This window comes from Fundulus heteroclitus, chromosome 24 (assembly GCF_011125445.2).
Source record: "Fundulus heteroclitus isolate FHET01 chromosome 24, MU-UCD_Fhet_4.1, whole genome shotgun sequence".
Lineage (NCBI taxonomy): Eukaryota > Metazoa > Chordata > Actinopteri > Cyprinodontiformes > Fundulidae > Fundulus > Fundulus heteroclitus.
Window position 1 is genome coordinate 15,132,506 of NC_046384.1, and position 21,690 is coordinate 15,154,195.

The 21,690-nt window shown below is 41.3% G+C and overlaps 2 protein-coding genes across 4 annotated transcripts in view; one reads left to right on the forward strand and one right to left on the reverse strand.

Annotated features, from left to right (window-relative positions):
- LOC105921538 (MSL complex subunit 3) overlaps positions 1-21,690 on the reverse strand; it is a 227,694-nt gene that overhangs the window by 74,080 nt on the left and 131,924 nt on the right. The window lies entirely within an intron of this gene.
- Positions 1-21,690, forward strand: part of LOC105921529 (rho GTPase-activating protein 6) — an 86,533-nt gene that overhangs the window by 61,009 nt on the left and 3,834 nt on the right. For both annotated transcript variants that reach the window (XM_012857322.3, XM_012857323.3), the window contains exons 2-13: positions 4,493-4,652; positions 8,230-8,301; positions 12,050-12,198; positions 13,476-13,604; positions 13,725-13,920; positions 14,012-14,067; positions 16,647-16,797; positions 18,326-18,474; positions 20,014-20,193; positions 20,659-20,750; positions 20,841-21,055; positions 21,146-21,217. In XM_012857322.3, the coding sequence (XP_012712776.2) occupies positions 4,493-4,652; positions 8,230-8,301; positions 12,050-12,198; positions 13,476-13,604; positions 13,725-13,920; positions 14,012-14,067; positions 16,647-16,797; positions 18,326-18,474; positions 20,014-20,193; positions 20,659-20,750; positions 20,841-21,055; positions 21,146-21,217 (1,621 nt within the window). The remainder of the gene's footprint in view (positions 1-4,492; positions 4,653-8,229; positions 8,302-12,049; positions 12,199-13,475; positions 13,605-13,724; positions 13,921-14,011; positions 14,068-16,646; positions 16,798-18,325; positions 18,475-20,013; positions 20,194-20,658; positions 20,751-20,840; positions 21,056-21,145; positions 21,218-21,690) is intronic.

The window sequence follows — 21,690 nt, forward strand, 5'->3', positions numbered from 1 at the left end:
CCACCCGGTGTGTTTAAAGGAAGGAAAAACTCAGCAATGTATTTTGATGAGATTCTGACTGAATAATAACATTGAACATTAATGCCACAGCTTCATCACATTCTTATAATAAATATCAAGGTTGAAGTCCAAATTCAAGCTTAATTATGTAAAAGTATACCCACATTGATGGCCAACCATTTATAGTCATTTTCAATATTCCACTCATTCTACTTAATGCAACTATGTCATTTTAGTACATAATATCCACCAGCAGGAAGTGGCTCCGTTATTTTTGTTTTAAAGCGGCCGTGTCACATGTTATGACTTTACAAATTTCTACGCCAGTAGCTCATCCTGGTTGCATACAAACGTTCTCTTATTAAATCATCGCACCCTGTGGGCTAATTCTATTTTATTTGTGCGTTTGACTCTTTTTGGCTCCATTTGTTAGTAAATAAATAACGTTTGTGCATATTTAACATAAGACCACGTGACTGGAACTACGATATTGCCCCATAAAGCGCACAATGATTAAAAAAGGAGAAGCAATGAAGCTGAGCGAGTCAGCAACGGCCAGCCGAGGTGCGAAAAGACACGAGGTTGAGAAAGCGTAACCCCATAGATCGGGTTTGTATTCGACCAAACTTGCACTATGTACCTTTAAAAGAGGGAACCAAGATAAATGATGGCTGAGTGTAATACAGTTATTTATGAAATGGATACAATTGAGTTCAGTTGTGATTTTTAATTTTTTATGACACTTTATGTGTATGCATGAAGATTTTTAATTCTAACAAAAATAGACTGATACAGGCGGGTTCAATTGGAGGGGTACGAAACCGGCTGTTTATCAAAATGAAAGTAGGATGGAGAAATTGCCATGTGTAGGTACAAAAGGGGTGAGGAATGGCTCACAACAGCAAATGAGTTATAGCTACTCCATGGTACATAAAACTGTAGAAAACTCTGAATCATTTCTCATAAAAGGTGTTTTAATACGTTGGATATCACAAACACGCCTATGCCTGTCAAACACTACAATCACAAGCTCGCAATATTAGCCTCTCGTCAGATTTATCCTCACGCAAACTATCCAAACTGTTTGTTTTTCATATCTTACTAAGATCTGACATAATGGATGCCTTCAGAGCTATTATTGCACTGTGGTCTGCCATTTGTCTGATACGCAGTCTTTGAATAAATGAACGCACCGTCTTTAAATGGAATTTGTGGCCCAGTAATATATGATCTCATTAACCTTAATGAGTCTCGGTATATTATTAGGAAATTGGCTATGATGTTTTCATGCGTGCGTTTTGTACTGCTCATTAGTTCTATTGATACAGCCAGAAACTAATTACCATGTACTCTGTTTAGTATGTACATAATAGTAGCTGGCTGTCATTGTAACCAGGGTAAAGCAAATGAGCTCATCTGCTTAGTGGGATTTATTTTTTGTCTGTTGCGTGACCATGTGGACTATATGCCTCGCTACATGTGGAGTCGCATTTGTATCCGCCATTAAAGAACCATCTTGAAGCCTCAACATTGCCATTGGTTTCCAGCAGAAAGTCAACATTGGATCCATTTGTTGATTTTTGAGCTTGATCTAACAGATGTGGAGAAGGTAGTTGGAAAACATTCATCTTTTTTATCATGTCCTTACAATAAGAAGCACCCCTGCAAAAGACACTAGGTTATATATATATTTTTTATTTTGCATGTTTGACTTTTTACTTCAATAGTAAAATACCAATTCTGATGTAGAAAGCCAGAAATATTCCTTTAGATTTTCTTTGTTTCAGGATTGAGTTGAATGAAACAAAGGATATTTCAAAACTTTGAGCGGTCATTTCACATACAAACAGTCTTGGTATGAGGAAATACTAAAATTATTCTTGGTACCTGGAGTTTCCTTTATGGTCCTTAACCAACCCTTCTCTTAAATACAAGTCAAAATTCACCGTTCCTAACTATTAAGTGCATTTTTTTAAATAATGATTCCATCAGTGATGGTGAGCCACTCAAGGCCTTGAAATTATTTACAAAAGGCCCAGACCATGATACTGCCAACATCCCATTTCACCCATTCTCTTAATTATTCAAAATCAGGTGGCAAATTGCGGATGTGCCAGGTTTAGAAGGGAAACCTTCAAATGCTTTTTCTCAGTGACCCCCGAAGAGCTATACAGATTTTCCAGGGAGTTTCCAAAACTACAGGAAACTGTAGCCGCTTCTGTCCTGTTTGCTGCTTTTTTTTTAGACAAATAGGCATTTGATAACTATTAGGTAGGCGTCAGAAGATAAGCAGACCAACTTCATTCCTTTGCTGCAATGGACAGAGTCACTGACCTTTTTACCTATGAGGAAATCCCAATCTATTGTAAGATCTCATCTTGATCTTGTCAGTTCTGAACTAGATTCCAGGTATTCAAATTCTCCCAATTTTTTAAGGCAGATCCCACTCACAATCCGAATCTCATGACCGTGGGATAGCACCCGACAAGATCTTCAACTCCACAATTTATTTTTGATCACAGACTTGATAAATGCCCTTGCTGCTGCAGAGGAAGTCCTGATCAATCAGGCAATCTGTAGCTCTTTTCAAAAAGTCATATGAGCATCAGTCTAAACACACAGAGCACAAGCGATGCGCCATTGTGCATCAGCTTTGTATCATGAATTGTTGATAAAAATTAAATTAAAATATTTGTTGGTCAATTTGCAGTCATCTTGGTTTGGACGCCCCCTAGAAGGTCAAGTAGACTCCCAGTTTATTGTTACCAGGGCCCAGCAGTCATGCTTGCATTTAATCTCCCCCCCCCATCACTCACCGCCAGCATTCCCGGGGTTTCACTCAAGCTCATCCATCCCCGTCAAACATCCTGCTGGGCAGAACCGAGCCGACCGTCGGCAGCCTTCTTATCAAACTTTTTTTTTTCCCCCCTCTCCCCGACCTCTTGTCTTTCCTTTCGTTGCGGACTCGTGGTCGTGCAAAGGCTTGTGCATCTGTGTGCACCGTTGAGCTGCGAGTGAGGTCACACAGGAGGCAAAAGGCTTTCCTCAGTCAGCGATAAGGAATGGCCCACAGAGGCATGCGCTCACAACAACACAGAACAGCTGTGCTGGATGAAATGCTTCATGGGAAGGCAGGAACATGCTTTGCCGGCTCGTGACCGTTCTCTCATTTGCAGGCAGATTTTTTTTCCGGGGTCGTTTGTAGATCCGCAGTACGATCGATGCCCAACAGAGAGAAGAAACCGAGATATCATCTGCGTGAAAATGTTTGCCGTCTGCTTGCAAAATTAATAAACTGCGTAAACACAGACACATTTTAGAGGACACTGGGTAAGCCATCTGTCTGAAAAGGGTATTAAATAGACTTTTGTAAAGTATTCTCTTCCTTTTTCTTAGACGCAAATATGCATGAGTGGAGACCGAGATGACTCAACGGTTCATCTCAGCCAGCTCTGTTTTTAGGCTTCCAGCAACTCATTACTACTAACTTAGATTCAATCTCACCCTCAGGCCCCTCTCATTCTGGATATTCCTACGAGTTTGCTCTCATACCATCGTGTGTCCAAATTAAGGTTGCGGTTCATCTGTAGAAAATATGTTTTAAAATCAAAAGCATTGACAAATGCTTTGTGCATGCCTGCTAGCGCTCTTTTTACTACAAGCGGCCCCAACAGTAGCGTTGATATTTGTGCTTTTTCCCCCACTCACTTTTGTTTCTGAATAACTGTTAACCTGAAATTACTGAAGAACAAACAGGTTTCAATAATTTCGGGGGAATAACTCACTGGAGCAGCTTCGGACATGTTCAGGTTGTCTGAATTACTATTGCTTGTTTGAAACTAAACAACAACAAAAAAACTTTGGTTTTATAAGATTTAGGTTGCCATGGCTGAGGTTCATGAAATGAGAGAAATCATGAATCAGTTAGATGTTTTTGTTTTGATGAATCACTTCTTTCCATAAATACAGGGAATTGCTGCTGAGTTAATGGCTAGACGCAATCTCGACATTTGTCCACTGCTCCCATTGCATTTTATGACCAGACACGGCAACTGCTTGTCTAAGATCCAAAAAGGACAAACTATATAGCATTAGTGGTTTTTAAAACAAATGCTTAGAAGGGATTTGTTTGTAAAATTTTTAAATCAGTTTGTCTCTTCATTCTCCTCTTTTCCCCCTCTTTACCAAAAGGCCATAAAATTGTGACAATATGAAAAACAACGGCAACAAAAGGATCACGCATCTAAAGTTAACATATGTGTTGAAACAATCATGTTACAAGGAGGAAATTATACCAAAGAATTTACAACTCGGTACTCTTGTGTGCTTGACTCTTTAGTTAGTGAGTAAATTGACATTGGCAGCATAGTGTGGGTCTTTAAGCCCTTCTTAGTCAGCAGGTACATTAGTCCATTCTTTGATGCCACAATCTTTTGTCCATTTGGTTCTAAGTCCTGCTTGTTTTTTTTTTCTTGTTTTTTTTCCATCTCAGGGAGATTTCACTTGGAGCAGCCTGTCAGGGCGGAGTGTACGCCTGACTCCAGTCGCCATCCAGAGCCTTTCAGAGCTGGAAAGAGCCAGGCTTCAGGAAGTAGCCTACACCCGCTTGCTCCAGGACTATGATCTGGGGTGTCAGATAACCATCCCAAAGGGTAAGGGTAATGTATTGACTTCTTTCTCCCCTTAATATAACCATGAGTTATAATAGTGGTACATAAAATTTTAACCTTGCATCATACCAATCCAGATAACATCAGCTTATCAAAACCGATATTCATATGACTGGTAACTGTTGCATCGAAAGATTGAAACTGAACCTACTGAGTAGACATATCCAGATACCCTTAAGTGTCTCCAAAGAAAAGCAAACACTCATGTCGTCTCCATGGGCTATTTTTTATTTTTATTTTTTTAAATGTTAATAGTCTGTTTCAGGAAGCAACGCAAAGACAAATTTAGATGTAAACCACACTTCTTATAGCGGAATCGAGTGCTTCCTGTTTGACATCGTATCTTATGACCATCCTTGTAGTGACACATAACTCTTTTTTCCAGTTGGAGTGCCTTTTCCTTTTTTGTTGTCAAACCTGAAAGCTGTACTTTTTCTTGTGAGTTCTCGCTTCCAGTGTGCCAACAGTGTTTTGCTTTTACAGGCCACAAGTTTGTCTGGAAAATAACAAAATTAAACAATTACTACAACTCTATCGCACAAGTATACCAGCCAGAGTCTGTGGTTTTCTACTGGGCTAAACTATCCCACCATGAATCAAGAGCTCAACAAGTAACAAATCTAAACTGTACCACTCGATTTGAAGCAATGCGGTGCTGAACGTCCAAGCTCTCCAAGTCCTGAAGGGAAACCACTCTGGGCAATCCCAAGGGATTGCCTTATCTTTTCAACCTCGTTTTGACATCAATAAACTTCATGAGCACAGCTTCCCACCTTTATTTTTTCAAACACATATTCATGTTTGTATATAAAAGGCAATGTCCTCTTTTTTGGTTCTTTTTTTGCTCAAAGGGTTAAAAGTCTCTCAGTCCCAAAGGTTTGGATACACCGATTTCGCTGTTGGCTTCTTTGCAACTATTTCTTTAGCCCTAGGCTTGGTTTCATGTAGTGCAATACGCTCCTCAAACTCATCGTTATCAATGGATATTGTGCATGTTTCCAGATCTCTGGAGTTCCTCAGCGTAGCATTTTTCTTTTCCTTTCCTTCAAAGATTACGTCTTGTTTTCGCAATAGTCCACGTCATGCACATTGAGGGCCGCGATTGTTCCACTACACTGTATAGCACTGGGGTTAGTTCATAGCAGCAGTGCAGAGCAGCTAATGGATTATCCAGGGCCCTGCATTCCAGCTGAAGGTTAAACCTCTCCCCACCATGATTTAATGCATACTTGTCTGTGTTGCTTATGAATTCCAGCGCTCCTGACGGCTGCCATGTGCAGGCGAGGCAAATATCTCAAACGGACAAGTGTGTGCATCTGTAAGGGGCGATTTCAGCTAAGGCTTGTTTTCCAGCCCTAGTTTTCTTGATATTTAGGCAAGCGTCAGCGGATCGGATTTCTGGCATTTCTTCAAGGACAAAAAAGCAGATTAAAGAAAGGCAGAATTAGGAGAGACAAGAAGGAACGAGATGAAGACGCGATGCGACAGAAAGTCAGCGGCGGTTCATCAGATACCGTTGCAAACAGGTCTGGAGCAGAAACGGAGACCGCGGAGGTTTGAGGGATTTCCGTAGGGCTTTGTCAAAAATCCAAACCATTTCCTATCTTGGCTTCTCCCTTCTCTCATTCTCCCGCGCCCTCGATCGCAACATCTGCTTCAGTTTCTCCTCACAGTTTGCGCCCCATCCTCGCTGGTGTCGTGTCACAGACACCCCGAAGGTTCTTAACCAATACTTTAGACCACAAGATAAAAAAAATAAAGGACATTTTCGGGGAACTATCGGTCAAAAGACTTAGATTTGTGAGAAACGGTTGGGTACACTAACCTTGCTTATGCAAGATCGCATTGTCTTTCAAAACTATTAATATCACAGTCCTCTTTGGAGCAGAGTTCAAGCTCAGTCGGACTGGATTTAAAGCATCTAACCATAATCTTTCGGGTCTTGCGACAGATTCTAAGTTGGATTTTAACCGCGCCATTGAAACACACAACTATGCTTAGATGCAGTTCATAGTGGCTCTCCCTGTATGGTGTAGCATCATTGTCCTGCTAGAAGGCAAATCTATCAAGACTCAAGTCTTTAGCAGCCGTTTCCCAGTATTCAGCTCCTTACCCCCTTCACATTACCTCTGACAAAATTAGCTGACTCTGCTGATAAAAAAAGCATTCCCTCAGCATTATGTGAAGGCTTTGTGATCCTCCTCACATTGCATTTTTACATTCTCGTTTGACCAGAGCACTTTGTTCCAACAACCCTATTCTTAAACTGAATTTCTTAGTTTTTTTCTTGCCACCTCCCTTTAAATAGGCCAAAAAACATCTCCCATTGATGTGGTGAATCTCTGCAGCTCCCCCAGAGTGACCATGGGCCCTCTGCTGCTGATCAAATTAATGATCTCATTGGCTGGACTGTTAGTTTGGGATGGCGGCCATTTTTGTTGCTATTCTGTTCTATGCTGGTGAAGATTCTCAGTCAACCAGGTCATGGTCATTCCAAAAAAAGTAAAAAGAGAGGAGGCGAAATGTCTTCAACTACGAAAAACAAGAGCAGTTTTGTTTTTTTACTTTTTATGAAATATTCTGTTCAATAACTTTTCCATTTTTAGATGGACTGAACAATACTCTGATGTGTTGAAAGCCTGAAGTATAGTTTTAGAACATAAACTTCTCCCCAACTTTATCACCGACCCGTTTGTTGTCTTTGAAAATTACAGTTCAGTCAGATGTCAATAAAATATATTAGATTAAAAGGGGGTGTATATGATTAGTGATATTCATTTATATAAAAAAAATAATACATGTAGGGTTTCTCCTGGTTTGTGTCGCTTTAGGGTTCAAAATGAGGTTTTTCAAGCCCAAAATGCAAATTCTAAGAAGGGGTTCACCTACATTAAGGAGTCAGTTTTTGGAGAACACAAACACCCGAGCTGAAAGTCTTCCACAACATGACATCATGGTCCAAGACGGGTCCTGAAAGACTCGAAAGATGCGTGTGTCTCGATTCCTGACTCGTTTCCTGACCGTTAATCAGCAGATCCAAGAGTCATTTATCATGCTGGGAGCTGACAGCGTGGCTTCCTTCCATCCAAACACAAATATCCTCATGTGATTGCAAGCAGTAACCGAGCTGCTCGCTGCTGAATTTCTACCTCTTTTTGCACCGATCCGTGCAGCCGTTGCTGTTCGTTTGTTTTTACGGCTTTTAATGAGTTAAAAAGACAACGAGGAAGATTAAAAGAGGCTAACAGAACCAAGTTATTTAAAGCTAACCATGTATGGCATTGCAAAACAAGTTAAATAAAGACACAGTGGAAGTTTGTATAAGCAATCTAACTAATTGTGTTTTGATAGTAATTTTTTTTTTTTTTTGTTTTTGCGGTGGCCGCTACTATATCTAACCTGACTGTTCATTGAAATGGTTTTCCCCTGTGGTTAATTTATGTCTGCATTCCTGGCATAATTTTATTAAACATAAGAGCCAGATAAGAAACTGCAGATATGGGAACCATTTGTTTCACATGATTTATCTTTTTATTTTTTTTCCCCCCTCTTGCGACAGATGGACAGAAGAGGAAAAAGTCTTTAAGAAGGAAGCTGGACTCCTTGGGCAAAGAAAAGAGTAAAGACAAAGGTGAGCAGAACTCAAACATTACCTATGGTCAGGAGTCTCTTTCTCCTTTTAAAAAATGTTATTATCCAGCTCTGTTGACAAAAAATTAAAAATTAAAAATCTGCCAGTAAAAACCGCTGTTTGTCAGCCTTATGCAATTAATAAGAGTTAAATGTACTTTAAGTGGAAGGACTGGGAGGGAACCAGCTCTGGAAATTAAATGCTTTGATGCACTGAGCCATTTTTGGTAAAAAAAGAAACTCAATTAATGCAATAATCAGGGTTTGGTCAGAATAAATGCACAACCAATTTGAGTAAATTGCTTCACATGCATGGAAATAAATATGTTCCAATATTATTGCAAGCAAAGAACACGTTTCGAATTTTAACATTTTATTTTTTTCTATTTTTATTTTTCAGTTTTACAAATTGTGTCCTGTTCAAATCACTTTTCACAGATTACATCCTCAGCACTTCTGGTGCTTCCTCTGATGCATAGACATATAGAACTACTGTTGCTAACATGAAGAGTGGAGTGAGGCCATCTTCACTCCACCCTTCAGAGGAAACCTCGCCCCTAGACGTATAGAGAAGTTATACTGCAATAAGTTATTTGGAAAAGTTATTTTTTTATTAAAATACCAAACTGCAAAAAAAAATAAAAAAAAATAAATAAAAAATCAAATTTCAACTTTTGCACACACTGTAAATTAGATTTAATGCCATTTTTTTATTTGATTGAGAGGTTTTTCACAGTCCCATCCTGGAAACGTGCTTTTTGCTTAAAACAATATTGGAACAACTTTCTGTCCAGACACATGGTCCCCAAATGTTTCTAGCCTCCAAAGGAAAAGATGCACATCTGTTTAGAGCTTATATTTGGTTGGAAAAAAAAAATAAAAAAATCTAAGCTCCTCTCCGATTTTTAGCCCAGACAAACAAATTGGACGTCACTGACAGAAAGATCTCATAGTCAAAAAGTTGTCAAGTCAGGAGAAGTATTTCCAAAACATTAGATATACTGTGGAACTCCAAAGAATTTAGTCATCAAGTGGAGAAAATACAGGCAAACAGTGGCATTACCATGAGCTGGAGGTCTCTGTGATATAGATGAAAAGACTGGAACTAGTCAGGAAGACAGTAAAAGTGACATTAAAAGGAGCTGTTGGAATTCCTTGCAGTGCAGTACATATGACAACAATTTCACATATTCTTCAAATGTCGGGGCTAAACAGTCATGACGGTGAGATGAAAGCCTTTTATTTTGACAAAAAACAGCAAAGCCTGGCCAAATCTTGCAAACACAAAATTGAATTCACTCAAAAGCATTTGGGAACAGGTTAAACTTCTGAGCCTTAATGTCAGATCATATAATACAAAGATAACGCTTCCATCCTCGAAAAGTACACTGAATGCACATTGTTGTTCCCCCCCCCACACCGCAAAATTTTTCAGTTGAATTTGGCCCAGAGTTTAGTCATGGTCAGATTTTTTCTGAATATGAAGTCTGAAAGTTTAACAGGGTGTATAGATGTTATATATCCACCAGAATTGCAGAAATCTAATTTGTTCATAGTTTTGAAGCGGCAATTATTTGTGGAACGCAGCTTTTCTTTTGTTTACCGTCAGTCCAGTTTTACACTGAAATGGCGCCGACGCTTCGTCACTCCAGCTGTGCAAATACGTAGTTGGTTTAGACATGAGCTCATGAGAATAACAGGAGATTCAATCGTACCTCCTAACTTATATATCCCTTTGAAACTGCTATTAGAAACCTAGTGTAGTTGTTTTTTTCCGGCCATTGCATGCGCGGCTCAGACGTATCCGTGTGAGATGGCTAAAGTGATTCTGTTTAATGTCTTCACCGTCCCAACCTCGATTTTCACTTAGAAGAGGGTTTAGTCTTGTCTAAGCGAGACAGTAAAAATTAAAAATATTAATTCTGTTGCAAAAATCTGGTCTGCAGAAGTATTGCGAGAAGACTTGTCGGAGGCCTTTAGAAAACGTGGCACTTTTCCTCTAAATTAAGCGTCGTAAAAGTCCGATCTTTCATGTCGGTAAACAAAACAATTCACCAAAATAATTCTCTTAAGCTGCAAGTTCATCCCTCATCCATCATAACATCACAATACACGACTCAAACTGGGCTCGGCTTTCCCCCCGGGGCTATTTTGATACATCTGGCAGTATGACAAATGCGGTTTGGCTGCGGACTCATCTGTGAAATCCAATAATCGGACTGTAAATGCATTTCTGTGTGTATATGCGATTATGTAAGGGCCTTTTAACGTGGAGAGGCTGCAGAGCAAACACATTGTGTCACAGCCTAAGCCGTCATGTTGGACGCAAACCGCAGCCCTGCACTTGTGGCCGTGGAATGCATTTGGTGTTCGCTCTCCTCGTCGTTCTCTCACTCGGATGTGTGCCGCTGGATGTCTTTTGTTAAGCTTGGAGATTTTGCTCATCTCATACTTATTGGTGCTGCTGTTGTCAGAACTTAGAACAAGCCGTTTTTTTTTTTTCAGTAAGATTTAGTCTTCGTTAACACGTTTAGATTTTGGAGAATACAAGGAAACGGATTGTGGACCAACTTAAGATTCTCCGGAGCACTGGACCCTCTCACTTTTACCTGACTTTGCGGTTTCCTAAATGATTTAGTTTGGGGCACAAGGAAAGAAGGCTTTATTTGTGTCTAGCAAACATTTCTGTGCTGATTTGGCCATGTTTGGAATCCTGTTGAAACACCCAATGACCAACTATGTTCATAGTCCACCAGGTTCAACCCCTTGAGCCCAATACAAGAAATTTATGTCAGAATATTCTCATCTTTAAAAATGTCAGTGTGGATTGGAGGCTTAAAACAAAGAGCTTTCTGCATCTTGCGTCACAGTAAACAAATTAGACTAGGTATAGGGTTCAGAAATACTTAGAAATGTAATGTAATGCCTATAACAGGGACGAGGCACACAGCATCACAGGTCCTCCAATCGAATTTACAGGGGGTGAGAGGTTATTTACCCCCTATTGGGTTTCATGCTAGACCCAACTGGGGTGTTTGTTAGAAAACAGAGTTAGGCTTTGTATTAATTTAAATAATGTGAGGCATCAATTATCTGGAAGCCACTGATTACATTTTAGCAGTTCCCTTGACACCCTGATCAATTTATTTATTTTTTTATTATAGTGTAATAAAAGCAGAATATACTTCAAGACGTTTTGCTGATCTTTTTCGTGGGTTGCCAGCTAGTGTGTATCCATCTGTAGTAAACTCTTTTACAGGTGTTAGCATTGAGTTTGTCTTGGTTCTCTGTCTAGTCTGCCAATCTGCACTACTTTATAACCGGGAAGATTAAAGCACAGTTGCACAATCCTATTCTGGACCTCTAAAAAGCCACTAAAAATGGCCGACGAGGAAAACACTGCATTGCTTGGAAACGGGCCACCGCGTTATTTTTGGTCAAGAACTCTAAAACGAGGCGCCAACTTCACGTTTTCTCTGATGTATTATTTTGGAAAACAGATGTTGCACTTTAATCATGGCCTAAGACTTTTTACTGACATGGTAAACATGCTTTTTGATGCTTTTATTGCATTCGCGTAAAAAAGGCCAAGCCAAAACAGATGGGAAGCAGAGACTCTGCTGACTATCTTCAGAGCTATTTTTGGTAGTTTTCTTTGTGCCTCAGTCTTTTCATCATCTGGGTCTGAAAGAACTGGCTTTGCCCCCCCCCCCCACCACACCTCTCACAAGTTGTTTTTCTCTCCACAGAGTGCGTACCCCAGGCCTTCAGCATACCCCTGTCCCAGGTCATCGCCAACGACAGAGCGCACAGGCAGCGCCAAGACGCCTACCGCCTGGACCCTCCGCAAAGGGAGGAGCACAAAGACTCCTCTGACCTCGTGTCATCCATTTTGCAGGTCTTTTATCACCTATTTCTACCATTTGTAAATTTTAGGGACAGATACAATAACGTGTTAAACTATTTGCCGTCTGATGGGGCTCTTTTTTTAACTGGATTTTAAAAAATGCATTTTCCACATGACTGTCATTTGTTAAACAAAATCAAATTATTCAAACCAATGTCGCTTTAATGTCCCTATGGAGAAGTTTTGCCCCTGTCGTCTTTGCAGAATTGCTTTTAATTAGGGTTGGATGATAATTCAATAACAATATATATCGATCGATAGAGGTATGGTTCAATATAAAAAACAGGGGTCAATAAAAACTCCAATAAAAGAACAGTGCATTCTAGCCCATCAAGTAGGTTAATACTACAGTCATTGCATCCTCCCAACCAATCACAAACCCAGGAAAGCTTCATCAGCCTTCAGAGAGTTCAGCGAGCACGTGTAATTTTTTCCTTTTTAAACACTTACATTTCTCGTAAAAATTTGGTTGAATAAAGGGTTGTGTTTGAAAACATATTTAAAAATAGGTAATCAAGAAACAGCATAAGTTTACAAGCTCTGCACTTAAAATGTATATTTTAAATTTTTCTTCATAATTATCAATATAGATCAATACGATTTCTACTTTGTCGATATGCTTTTTTTCTATATCGTCCAGCCCTACTTTTAATCCAGCCAGACAGGAGGAGTAGCCAGTTATGAATGCCTGGATGAACACCAGCACACCCTGCTATTAAAAAACTGGATGTAATGGTGTCGCTTGCATTACAGTACGGCATTGACAGTGTGAGCTTGAGTTTAAAGTCACAAATGTGACTTTTAAAGATTTTATAGTAGAGAGTAGAAATCATGGTTCCACTAGTTACTACATGGTGTCAGCCCCAGAGCATCACACAACCACCGCCATGTTTGCCTATTCATTAAAAAAATACATGACTTAGTTTTATGGCAGGTGTAACTGGGGGCATAACTTTCAAAAAGTTACATTTCTGTCCTGCTGGTCACTGAATCTTTTTCCAAAGGTTTTGACGATTTTCAAGATTGTTTTTTGGCAAATTTGGAAACAGGCCTGTCATCTTGCTGGTAAACACTTTATTCAGTGTGAAACTCTCCTATGGATATTGTACCTTTGCCTGATTTGAAACATTCAAGTTGTCAAACCTCAAGAACAGAAGCAATACGTAAAAGTGAAAATACTTTTTTGTTTTTGTTTTACATGGCTTTATCTTTAGTTTTCCGAAAAAACACAAATTAAAAAAACGACCCTTGACGCATGTTTTGTTTAGTTTGCCACCAAGCGACCGTCCAACAAAGAGCTGTCCAGCAGTAACTCCTCGCTGAGTTCCACGTCAGAGACGGCCAATGAGTCGACGTCGCCCAACACCCCAGAGTCTGCGCCGCGAGTCCGCAGGAGGGTAAGAAAGACCTTTCCGAGGACCTCCTCGCCATCCCAGAATCCCAAACACGCAGCCACTTGTTCTTGTTTCTTTACCTCGCCGGACTTGGATCGAATCAAATGCATGATTGCCCACCAGGGAGGCATGTCTGTGGACTCCATCACGGACCTGGATGACAACCAGTCCCGCCTTCTCGAGGCGCTGCAGCTCTCCCTGCCTGCCGAGACGCCGAGCAAGAAGGAAAAGCACAGGGACAAACGTCTCAGTCTGAACCCCATCTACCGCCAGGTGCCCCGGGTGGTGGACAGCTGTTGTCAGCACATAGAGAAATACGGTGGGCAGATATACCCAACTTCAGCGACCAGAGCACACGGTACACGCCTCGGGTTTTCAGACTGACCTCGTCTTTTGTTTTTCCTTTTCAGGTTTGCAGACTGTGGGGATCTTCAGAGTGGGAAGCTCTAAGAAGAGAGTAAGACAAGTGAGTGCTCGCTTAAAGTACGGCTTTAAATACAAATCCTTGCAGAGATTTTTCGGTTTTCTAAAATACTGAGTTTTGCATTCAGACACCTACTTGTCAAAATTCTCCTTCATGACATGAGGAAATTAGGGCAACATAGAGGTTTCCATCTTCTGGGTCACATTCTGACTGAAGGTGGCTCATTCCTTTCGGTTCTCTGGTTCTCCAGAAGGTTTGGACCAGGGAGGTTCTCCTGATCTCTGGTCTGACATTTCTACTTGATTTTTGAGCCGGTTTGTCGTCATTCACAGTCAACCACCTGGACTGCTTGGAGGGGAAGTCCTGATCCCACCCCCTTATTAATGTCATTGTTCTGGGGTAGAACTGGGAATAATCGCCTTTCTGTTGGATGAAAAGGAACGCCACACGTGGTTTGCTTCCAAGTGCTTCACTGTTGGCACGCATCACTTTTTCTGCTTTGGCCAAATTATTTTACTCCCGTTCCAAACAGTCTAAAGGATGATTCATGTCAGAAAACAACCAGTCTCTTGCTGTTCCTCCATGCACTTTTAAGCCGGATCTTTTCCCCATGTGTAAGTGGCTTCCTTGCTACACTGCAAAAAGGGAACTAAAAATAAGTAAAAAATGTCTTGAAATTAGTGTATTTTTCCTTGATTTGAGCAGGTAGATAAGACTATTTGCCAATAGAATGAGATTTCTGCACTTAAAATAGTAACAATTCATCTCTAAAATAACATAATTAGACATCTTGCACATGAAATAAGACGATGGAGATGAATTGTTCCTATTTTAAGTGCAAAAATCTTATACCATTGACAAATAGTCTTATTAACCTGCTCTAATCAAGGAAAATTACAATGATTTCAAGAAAATATCACTTACCTTTAGTTCTATTTTTGCAGTGTACCCACTTCTTGTCATAAGACCGCTGTCTTAAATCTCTTTAAGAAGATGCACCCTCACCCATCTACCTCTAAAGTCCAGCAAGCTCTGCAATGGTGACAAGATGGTCCTTTAGGGCTCTACTCTGTCTACTGGGCCATTGCTTTGATGTTTGAGTTGGAGTTTTAGCGATTCTGTAGCAGAGGTACAGATGCGAGAGCTGCTGTTGTCAAAGATTAATTCCAGCCAAGTTTCTCAAGTGATAAAATTATGTTTCCGTGGAAACATGTGATGACAGAGTTATTTTACTATATCATCTCAACTTGAAACAAAAGAGATACACATATAGGGGACGCCAAGACCATTAGGTATAAGGAATACACCATCCCCATGACAGAGGCAGCATCATGCTGTGGGGAACCAAAATATTTCCAACCGGGGCATAGATTTAGCTTCCAAGTGAGGCTACAAGCCTAAACATGGAACGGTTCAGATCCAAGCATACTGTAGGCCTGGCCTGGCCTGAATCCTGACCTGAATCCAAATACGAATCCGTGGCAAAGCCTGACCACTGGTGTCAGCACCAGTGTAAAAATCTTTTTTTGTTTCAACAAAAAAGGCAAATTTCACACGTGCAAAAGCTTGCACGAAGATTCCACAAAGTATTGACCCGCTTGGGCCAAACATAAATGCATGCCACACTTTTAAGATTTTGTTTGTAAAGTAACATTCTGAACTGTAAATAAGATACAAGGTTTTCAACTATGCATTACTTCATGTGGAACCCTCTGCCCCTAAAAAAATAAAATAAAGTTTGTTCTTTTAACATGACAAAACGTGACACACGGATACCAGAGGTGTAAACATGAGCCTTTAAATACGTTTCTGCCTGATGAAGTTTTCAAATAGATAAACATTTCACCTAAAGTGATAGCCAGGTCTTTCGGGGAGACATATTTGGGAGGGAGGTTGGAAGATTATCTTCAACCCTGAGGATTAATGGGCTTTGCTTCTTGCGTGGTTTACAACTTACAGTCCAGCAGAAAAAGGTCAAATCTTTCATAAATTAGCATTTCTTAAATTTTATAAAGCAAGGGGCGTATAGATTATGGGCTTTTAAGCTGTCACAGCCGCATTGTTGTTATCTGCTGTAATGGCTCGGACATGATGGATGGACGGCTGCTCGGGGAGGGATGATGTTCAGGTGGGAGGACCGAGCCGTTTAGTCAGAGGGGCATGTTGTGTTTAGAATTGCTGACGTTCTTTCGAAGATCAACAGCCCTTTTTGTTGCGTTTAAATCACGTCATTTATATCATCCTTATACTTGACCGCAGATTTGCTTCAGATAATCCAAGCGGACGTGGTCATTAGAGGACATTTCTCAAATCAGGATGATTTCATGCGCTGGAGAGGATGTGTTTTAAATCATCTTCTCCTTAAAAGAGAGAAAAATAATCAACTGGAATGAGCTTTATGCTTGCCTGGATGTCATCCAGAAGGCTAGATGATCAAGATAGCAACTCACACTGGTTAGAAGTAGTCTGGACGGAGTCTTCAAGAGGGTCAAAAGGTTGGGAATGTGTATGGGTGTGTCCCTTCAAAGAATATAATGTCTATTGTTTAGTGCAGAGGATGTTTTTTTTTTTTTAATCTCCCTCTTCCTCTCCTCTCCGCCTGGCCTGTGCTTGGCTTTCAGCTGCGGGAGGAGTTCGATCGCGGCGTCGACGTGCAGCTGGACGAGGAGCACAGCGTCCATGACGTGGCGGCCCTGCTGAAGGAGTTCCTCAGGGACATGCCTGACCCTCTTCTAACCAGGGAGCTCTACACGGCCTTCATCAACACCACATGTGAGCCGCCGCCGTCTTCTGCTTCCCGCTTACCACACGCTGGCACGCACAAGCGTTTGCCTTCTCACAGATTTTGAACACATTTCATGCAAAACTACTACAGTAAATAGAGAAGCTCATTTTTACATGAAGATTTTACTCACTTGGGGAATAGCCACACCCAGACCCGATTACTCCAAGACTCGTTGCCAGTTATCACAGACGGTTGACGACATTTGTTGCTACTAAAGCTGACACAGCCATTTATTTAGGGAGCAGTTACTCTTTCAAATAGGGCCAGCTTCATTTTGATATCTTAATGTTTTTTTTGCCATTTGTACATACTCAATGGGTTTTAGGAGCAATTTCCGCCTGAAATCACAATAAGTATTGTAATTGTTACTATGCCTGATTTATTGAATGAAGGGGGAAAATCTTTTAATTTTTGTAGTCTCACTCATGTTTTTTTCTAAAACATTACAAAACACAACGAAAAACCCTTTCGAGCATCGAAATTTATACATCCACATCTCGAGCAACTGCAGCAAATTTGGAGTGAATCAGTTCAAGCACATTTGCTCCACAAAGGTTTTTAGTTGGCAGTGTGAAAGATTAGCCAAATGTGCCAAATCTGTGCCAAATATGTTTTTCACCTCATAAAATGGAATCTGGTCAAATAAAAGTGCTGATTTCGATTGTAGGACTCCTTCGGCATATAAAATAGTCTTTGGTCAACACATTTACTCATCAAAATGTACCATTGTGCTGGACATTATATCAACAATGCACCACACATGGTTTACCGCTAAGATCGATTATGCACTGAAATGATGTCACCGGTCATGGGGTTACAAAGTCAAGCTTTACAAAACTTTAGAAAACTTGGTTTCTCTAGTTTCACTACCAGACATGGGGCGGTTTGAGTTAGTAGATGCCTGTTTTATGTGTTTTTTTTTTTTCTAAACATCCGCCATGTTTAGTGGAACTATTAATCTCATCAGGCATGTTTAAGTAGTTGTAAAACCATAAGTGTTGGAGGTTTTGCCTTCCCGTTAAAGGGGAGTAGTATGAGGGATTGCTGCAAAGCCATGGACAATGCAGACGACTCTCCCTGTGGCTCTACGCTTCTTCAGGAGTGAATGCTGCTTGTCAACACCGTGATGCAATCTGCTGGGTTCCCTTAGATAGGAAATGTTTTTGACCAATCTGTACGATCTTATCCAATCTGTATAATCTGATTGAATTTGACTTTGGAAAGTGCCTCGAGATGACATGTTCCATGAATTGGTGCTATATAAATAAAATTGAATTGAATTGATTAAGTATTTGAGCAAAAAATAAAAAAAATAGGGGGACTGGTTTGGAAACCAAGCCTCCTCTTGTGAGCCAGTTAGGGTTAATATTTCCCTCAAGCTTAAAGGGAAATATTAAAGTTCAACATTTATCAGAAGTGACTAAAAAGCAAAGACATGAAATCTGTAAGGGGGTAAATATATTTTCCCGACCACATATTGTCTCACTCGATTACTCTATCCTGTTTGTGCTGCAGTGCTGGAGCTGGATGAGCAGCAGAGCGTCACCCAGCTGCTGATCTACCTGCTCCCAGCATGCAACAGCGACACTCTGCATCGCCTGCTGGAGTTCCTGTCCACCGTGGCAGACCACGCCAACGACCAGCACGCCAAGGATGGTCAGGAGGTGAGGGTTGCAAAAAAAAAAAAAAAACGGGAAATAAAAATACAGCGGCAGGTCGAGTGCAAAACAAGTTAAAATATCTTGTGGGTGGGTTTGTTGGTGGGGGTGGGGTATTCTTTCCATCTCATTTGGTGAAAATAACCAAAAAATAAGTGACAGGAAGCAGCTTGTTAAACGGGGCTCCATTTGCAGCCTTTAGTGGCTGGAGGAGAAAACTATCTGCACAAACACTGATGGAAGATTACTAAGTAGTCTAGCAGCGACTATGACATCAGGTATTATGTGAAGACTGCACTTACTCCCAGATGTGGAAACTAAACAACTGGGCTGCTGTCGGCCAGCTACTATTGGCTGTAATGGAAACCACCACTAAGAGCCCCAAGACCACTTAGGTTAGAGGGAATCAAAATAGGTAAATACACTTTTTATCTTTCATACCGACGGGCTGAATGTAAAAATACCAGGTTGAAACTTGTCTGAACTATTTTATACTAATCAAAACAGGCCTTTGGAGAGTAAGAATCTATGACCCAGGGAGGATTACTTAGAAAAGTGCCAAACTTCTCTGAAAAATCCTTGGTGCTGCCAATGCAAACTTGAACAAGTTTGATTTAGCAGGTTAAATGCCAAATATGGTCACTTCCTTTGTCTAAAGACAGTGTTGTAGTCAAGTCACTATGCCCCGAGTCCGAGTCCAGGTTCGAGTCTCCAGTGTTCAAGTCCAAGTCATAAAAAAAAAAATCAGAGTCGAGTCCGAGTCGAGTCAATATTGATCCAAGTTCGTTGTAGGAACATGCCGTGACGTGTGATGTATGACATGAAGCAGTAACATTCCATTGCACTAATAATTTAGATATTAAAATCATGCACCAAATAATATTCTAATGACATATTAAAATTATAGCCTAATGATATAAAAAAAGTCGAGTCTTTTTCTCAATTTCCGAGTCAGAATGATCTGAATGTAGGAGTCAGAGTCCAAGTTCGAGTCATCAGTGTTCAAGTCCAAGTCAAGTCACGAGTCTCTAAATTTAGCTAATGACCCGGACTCGAGTACTACAACACTGTCTAAAGACTTGATTTTGTTCCATTTAGTGCGCACTACAATATTTTGCTGCAAAACAAATCAGAAAAACCTCCACAAAATAATGAGAATAGAACCCAAATCTAGCCAAATCTAACCTCCACAAAATGAAAAAAACGACTGTGTGCGTGTTAATGTGTTTACACGACAATGAACTCAAACAATGTCCCTACATGGATTTGAGGCTCCAGTGTTCTGAGGCCGTCACGGGACTGCGACGAGCTCGCAGTTGCTTTTTTGGCTCCTGGAGGTTCCCATCCCTCCAGAGGGAAGGGAACTGGACCCGAGAAAGGAAAATGGATTTAGATTTTCAAACTTCAAAAAAGGGGGATTACATGTTTTGTTGCTACACGATGTCCACCATGCCTCGACGCTGTTTGGGAAAGACAAGCTTTTGGTACATGTGGTCAAAAACAGAACAGGACGTGAGGCATTAAGTACAAAATTTCATGTTTCAGATCCCAGGGAACAAGATGACGTCTTTGAACCTCGCCACCATCTTCGGGCCCAACCTGCTCCACAAACAGAAGAGCTCGGACAAGGAGTTCAGCGTCCAGAGCTCCGCCAGGGCCGAGGAGAGCACCGCCGTCATCGCCGTGCTGCAGAGGATGATCGCGGGCCGCCAAACCCTCTTCATGGTCCGTGGCTCCGCTCGCTTCACACGCACACCCGCATTCGCTCGCGCTCGCTCGCGTGGACTTTAAGGGGAGCCCTCACTGGGTCAAGCAGGAAGTAAACTTTCCAGAGCAAGATTAAAGCGTGTAATCCTTTTATAAGCTCTCCTTTTTTTTTTGTACTTTCCTTCCACACAGAGGGCTATTAGGTCATTTCAGCTTTAAGAAACTTTACGTCTGTTTTCTAATCCTCTAATGTCCCAGCCATACATTTTTGCTGTAATCCAATGCCATGACGGCATTACCTTAGTTTGAGTGAGTGGAAGCAGATTTGCAGGAGGTTTTTTTTCAGTAAGGACTAGACTTTGGGCTGTTTTCTCTGATTTAACAAGCGGTTGCTCAGGAAAGAGGGCGATATTCATGACCCCTGCATTTTACTTCTTCGTGGATTGATTGGAGAATTCATTCAGATGGATTGTGTGCTTATAGGTGCCCCCCGATCTGCAAAACGAAGTCTTGATGAGCCTTTTGGAGACGGATCCCGACGTGGTCGACTACCTTCTCCGGAGGAAGGCCTCACAGTGAGTTGCGTTCGCACGCCACCTCCTGTCTTTCGCTTTAACGCCCGTCGCCATCCCGCCCTCATTTTCCTTTCTCCCCCCCTGACACAGGAGCCCCGACCTGCTTCAGCCCGAGGAGCCCTTCACTCTGAGCGAGCGCCGCTCGTCCAGCGACTCCAACAAGGTGTCAAGCGGGGAGGTTTCTCCCTATGACAACAATTCGCCGCTGCTGAGCGAGCGGCGAGGGGAGCCGGGGGGTCTGGCGGGGGAGCGGCAGTTCCCTGCGTTGGAGCAGGTGGCCGACTGGAGTCGAGAGCCTTCCAAAGGTCGGCTCTGCAGAACTGATTGACTTACCCAGCCTTTTTCGTTCTCCTGTCATTTTAAATAACAATGGGAGTATTTTTCTTCTTCTTCAGAGGAGCATGCTAACATTTGGGGCACATGGCACAGCACTCTCAAACCAGCTCTCAAGAATCAGTCATATACAGGTAACTTCAATCAAGAACCTCTGTTAGATTTGAAGCTCTCGGAGAAGTAGATCACAAAAGTTTTCAGTCAGATCAGTAAATGTTAAAATGTTTTTGCTTTTATTGGAAGAACTTCACTACTTTCTTACAATCTCAGTGGTGGTGGTGCCAATAAGGCTACAACAACCCCTCTAACTGGCTGAAGACATATTTGGCTACGTTCACACTGCAGCCTGAAGTGACCCAATTCCGATTTTTTTGCCCATATGCGATCTGGATCTGATCTTTTTATGACAGTCTGAACAACACAGATCGGATTTTTTCAAATGCGACCCAGGCCGCTTGGATATGTGGTCCTGAATCCGATACGTATCTGATCTTTTCAAATGCGACCTGTGTCTGTACGGCCGGGTCACATTTATCCGACCTGTACGTCATTGATACTCGACAAACGTCACTATTCTGCATCCTGCTATGCAGAAGCAGGAAGAAAG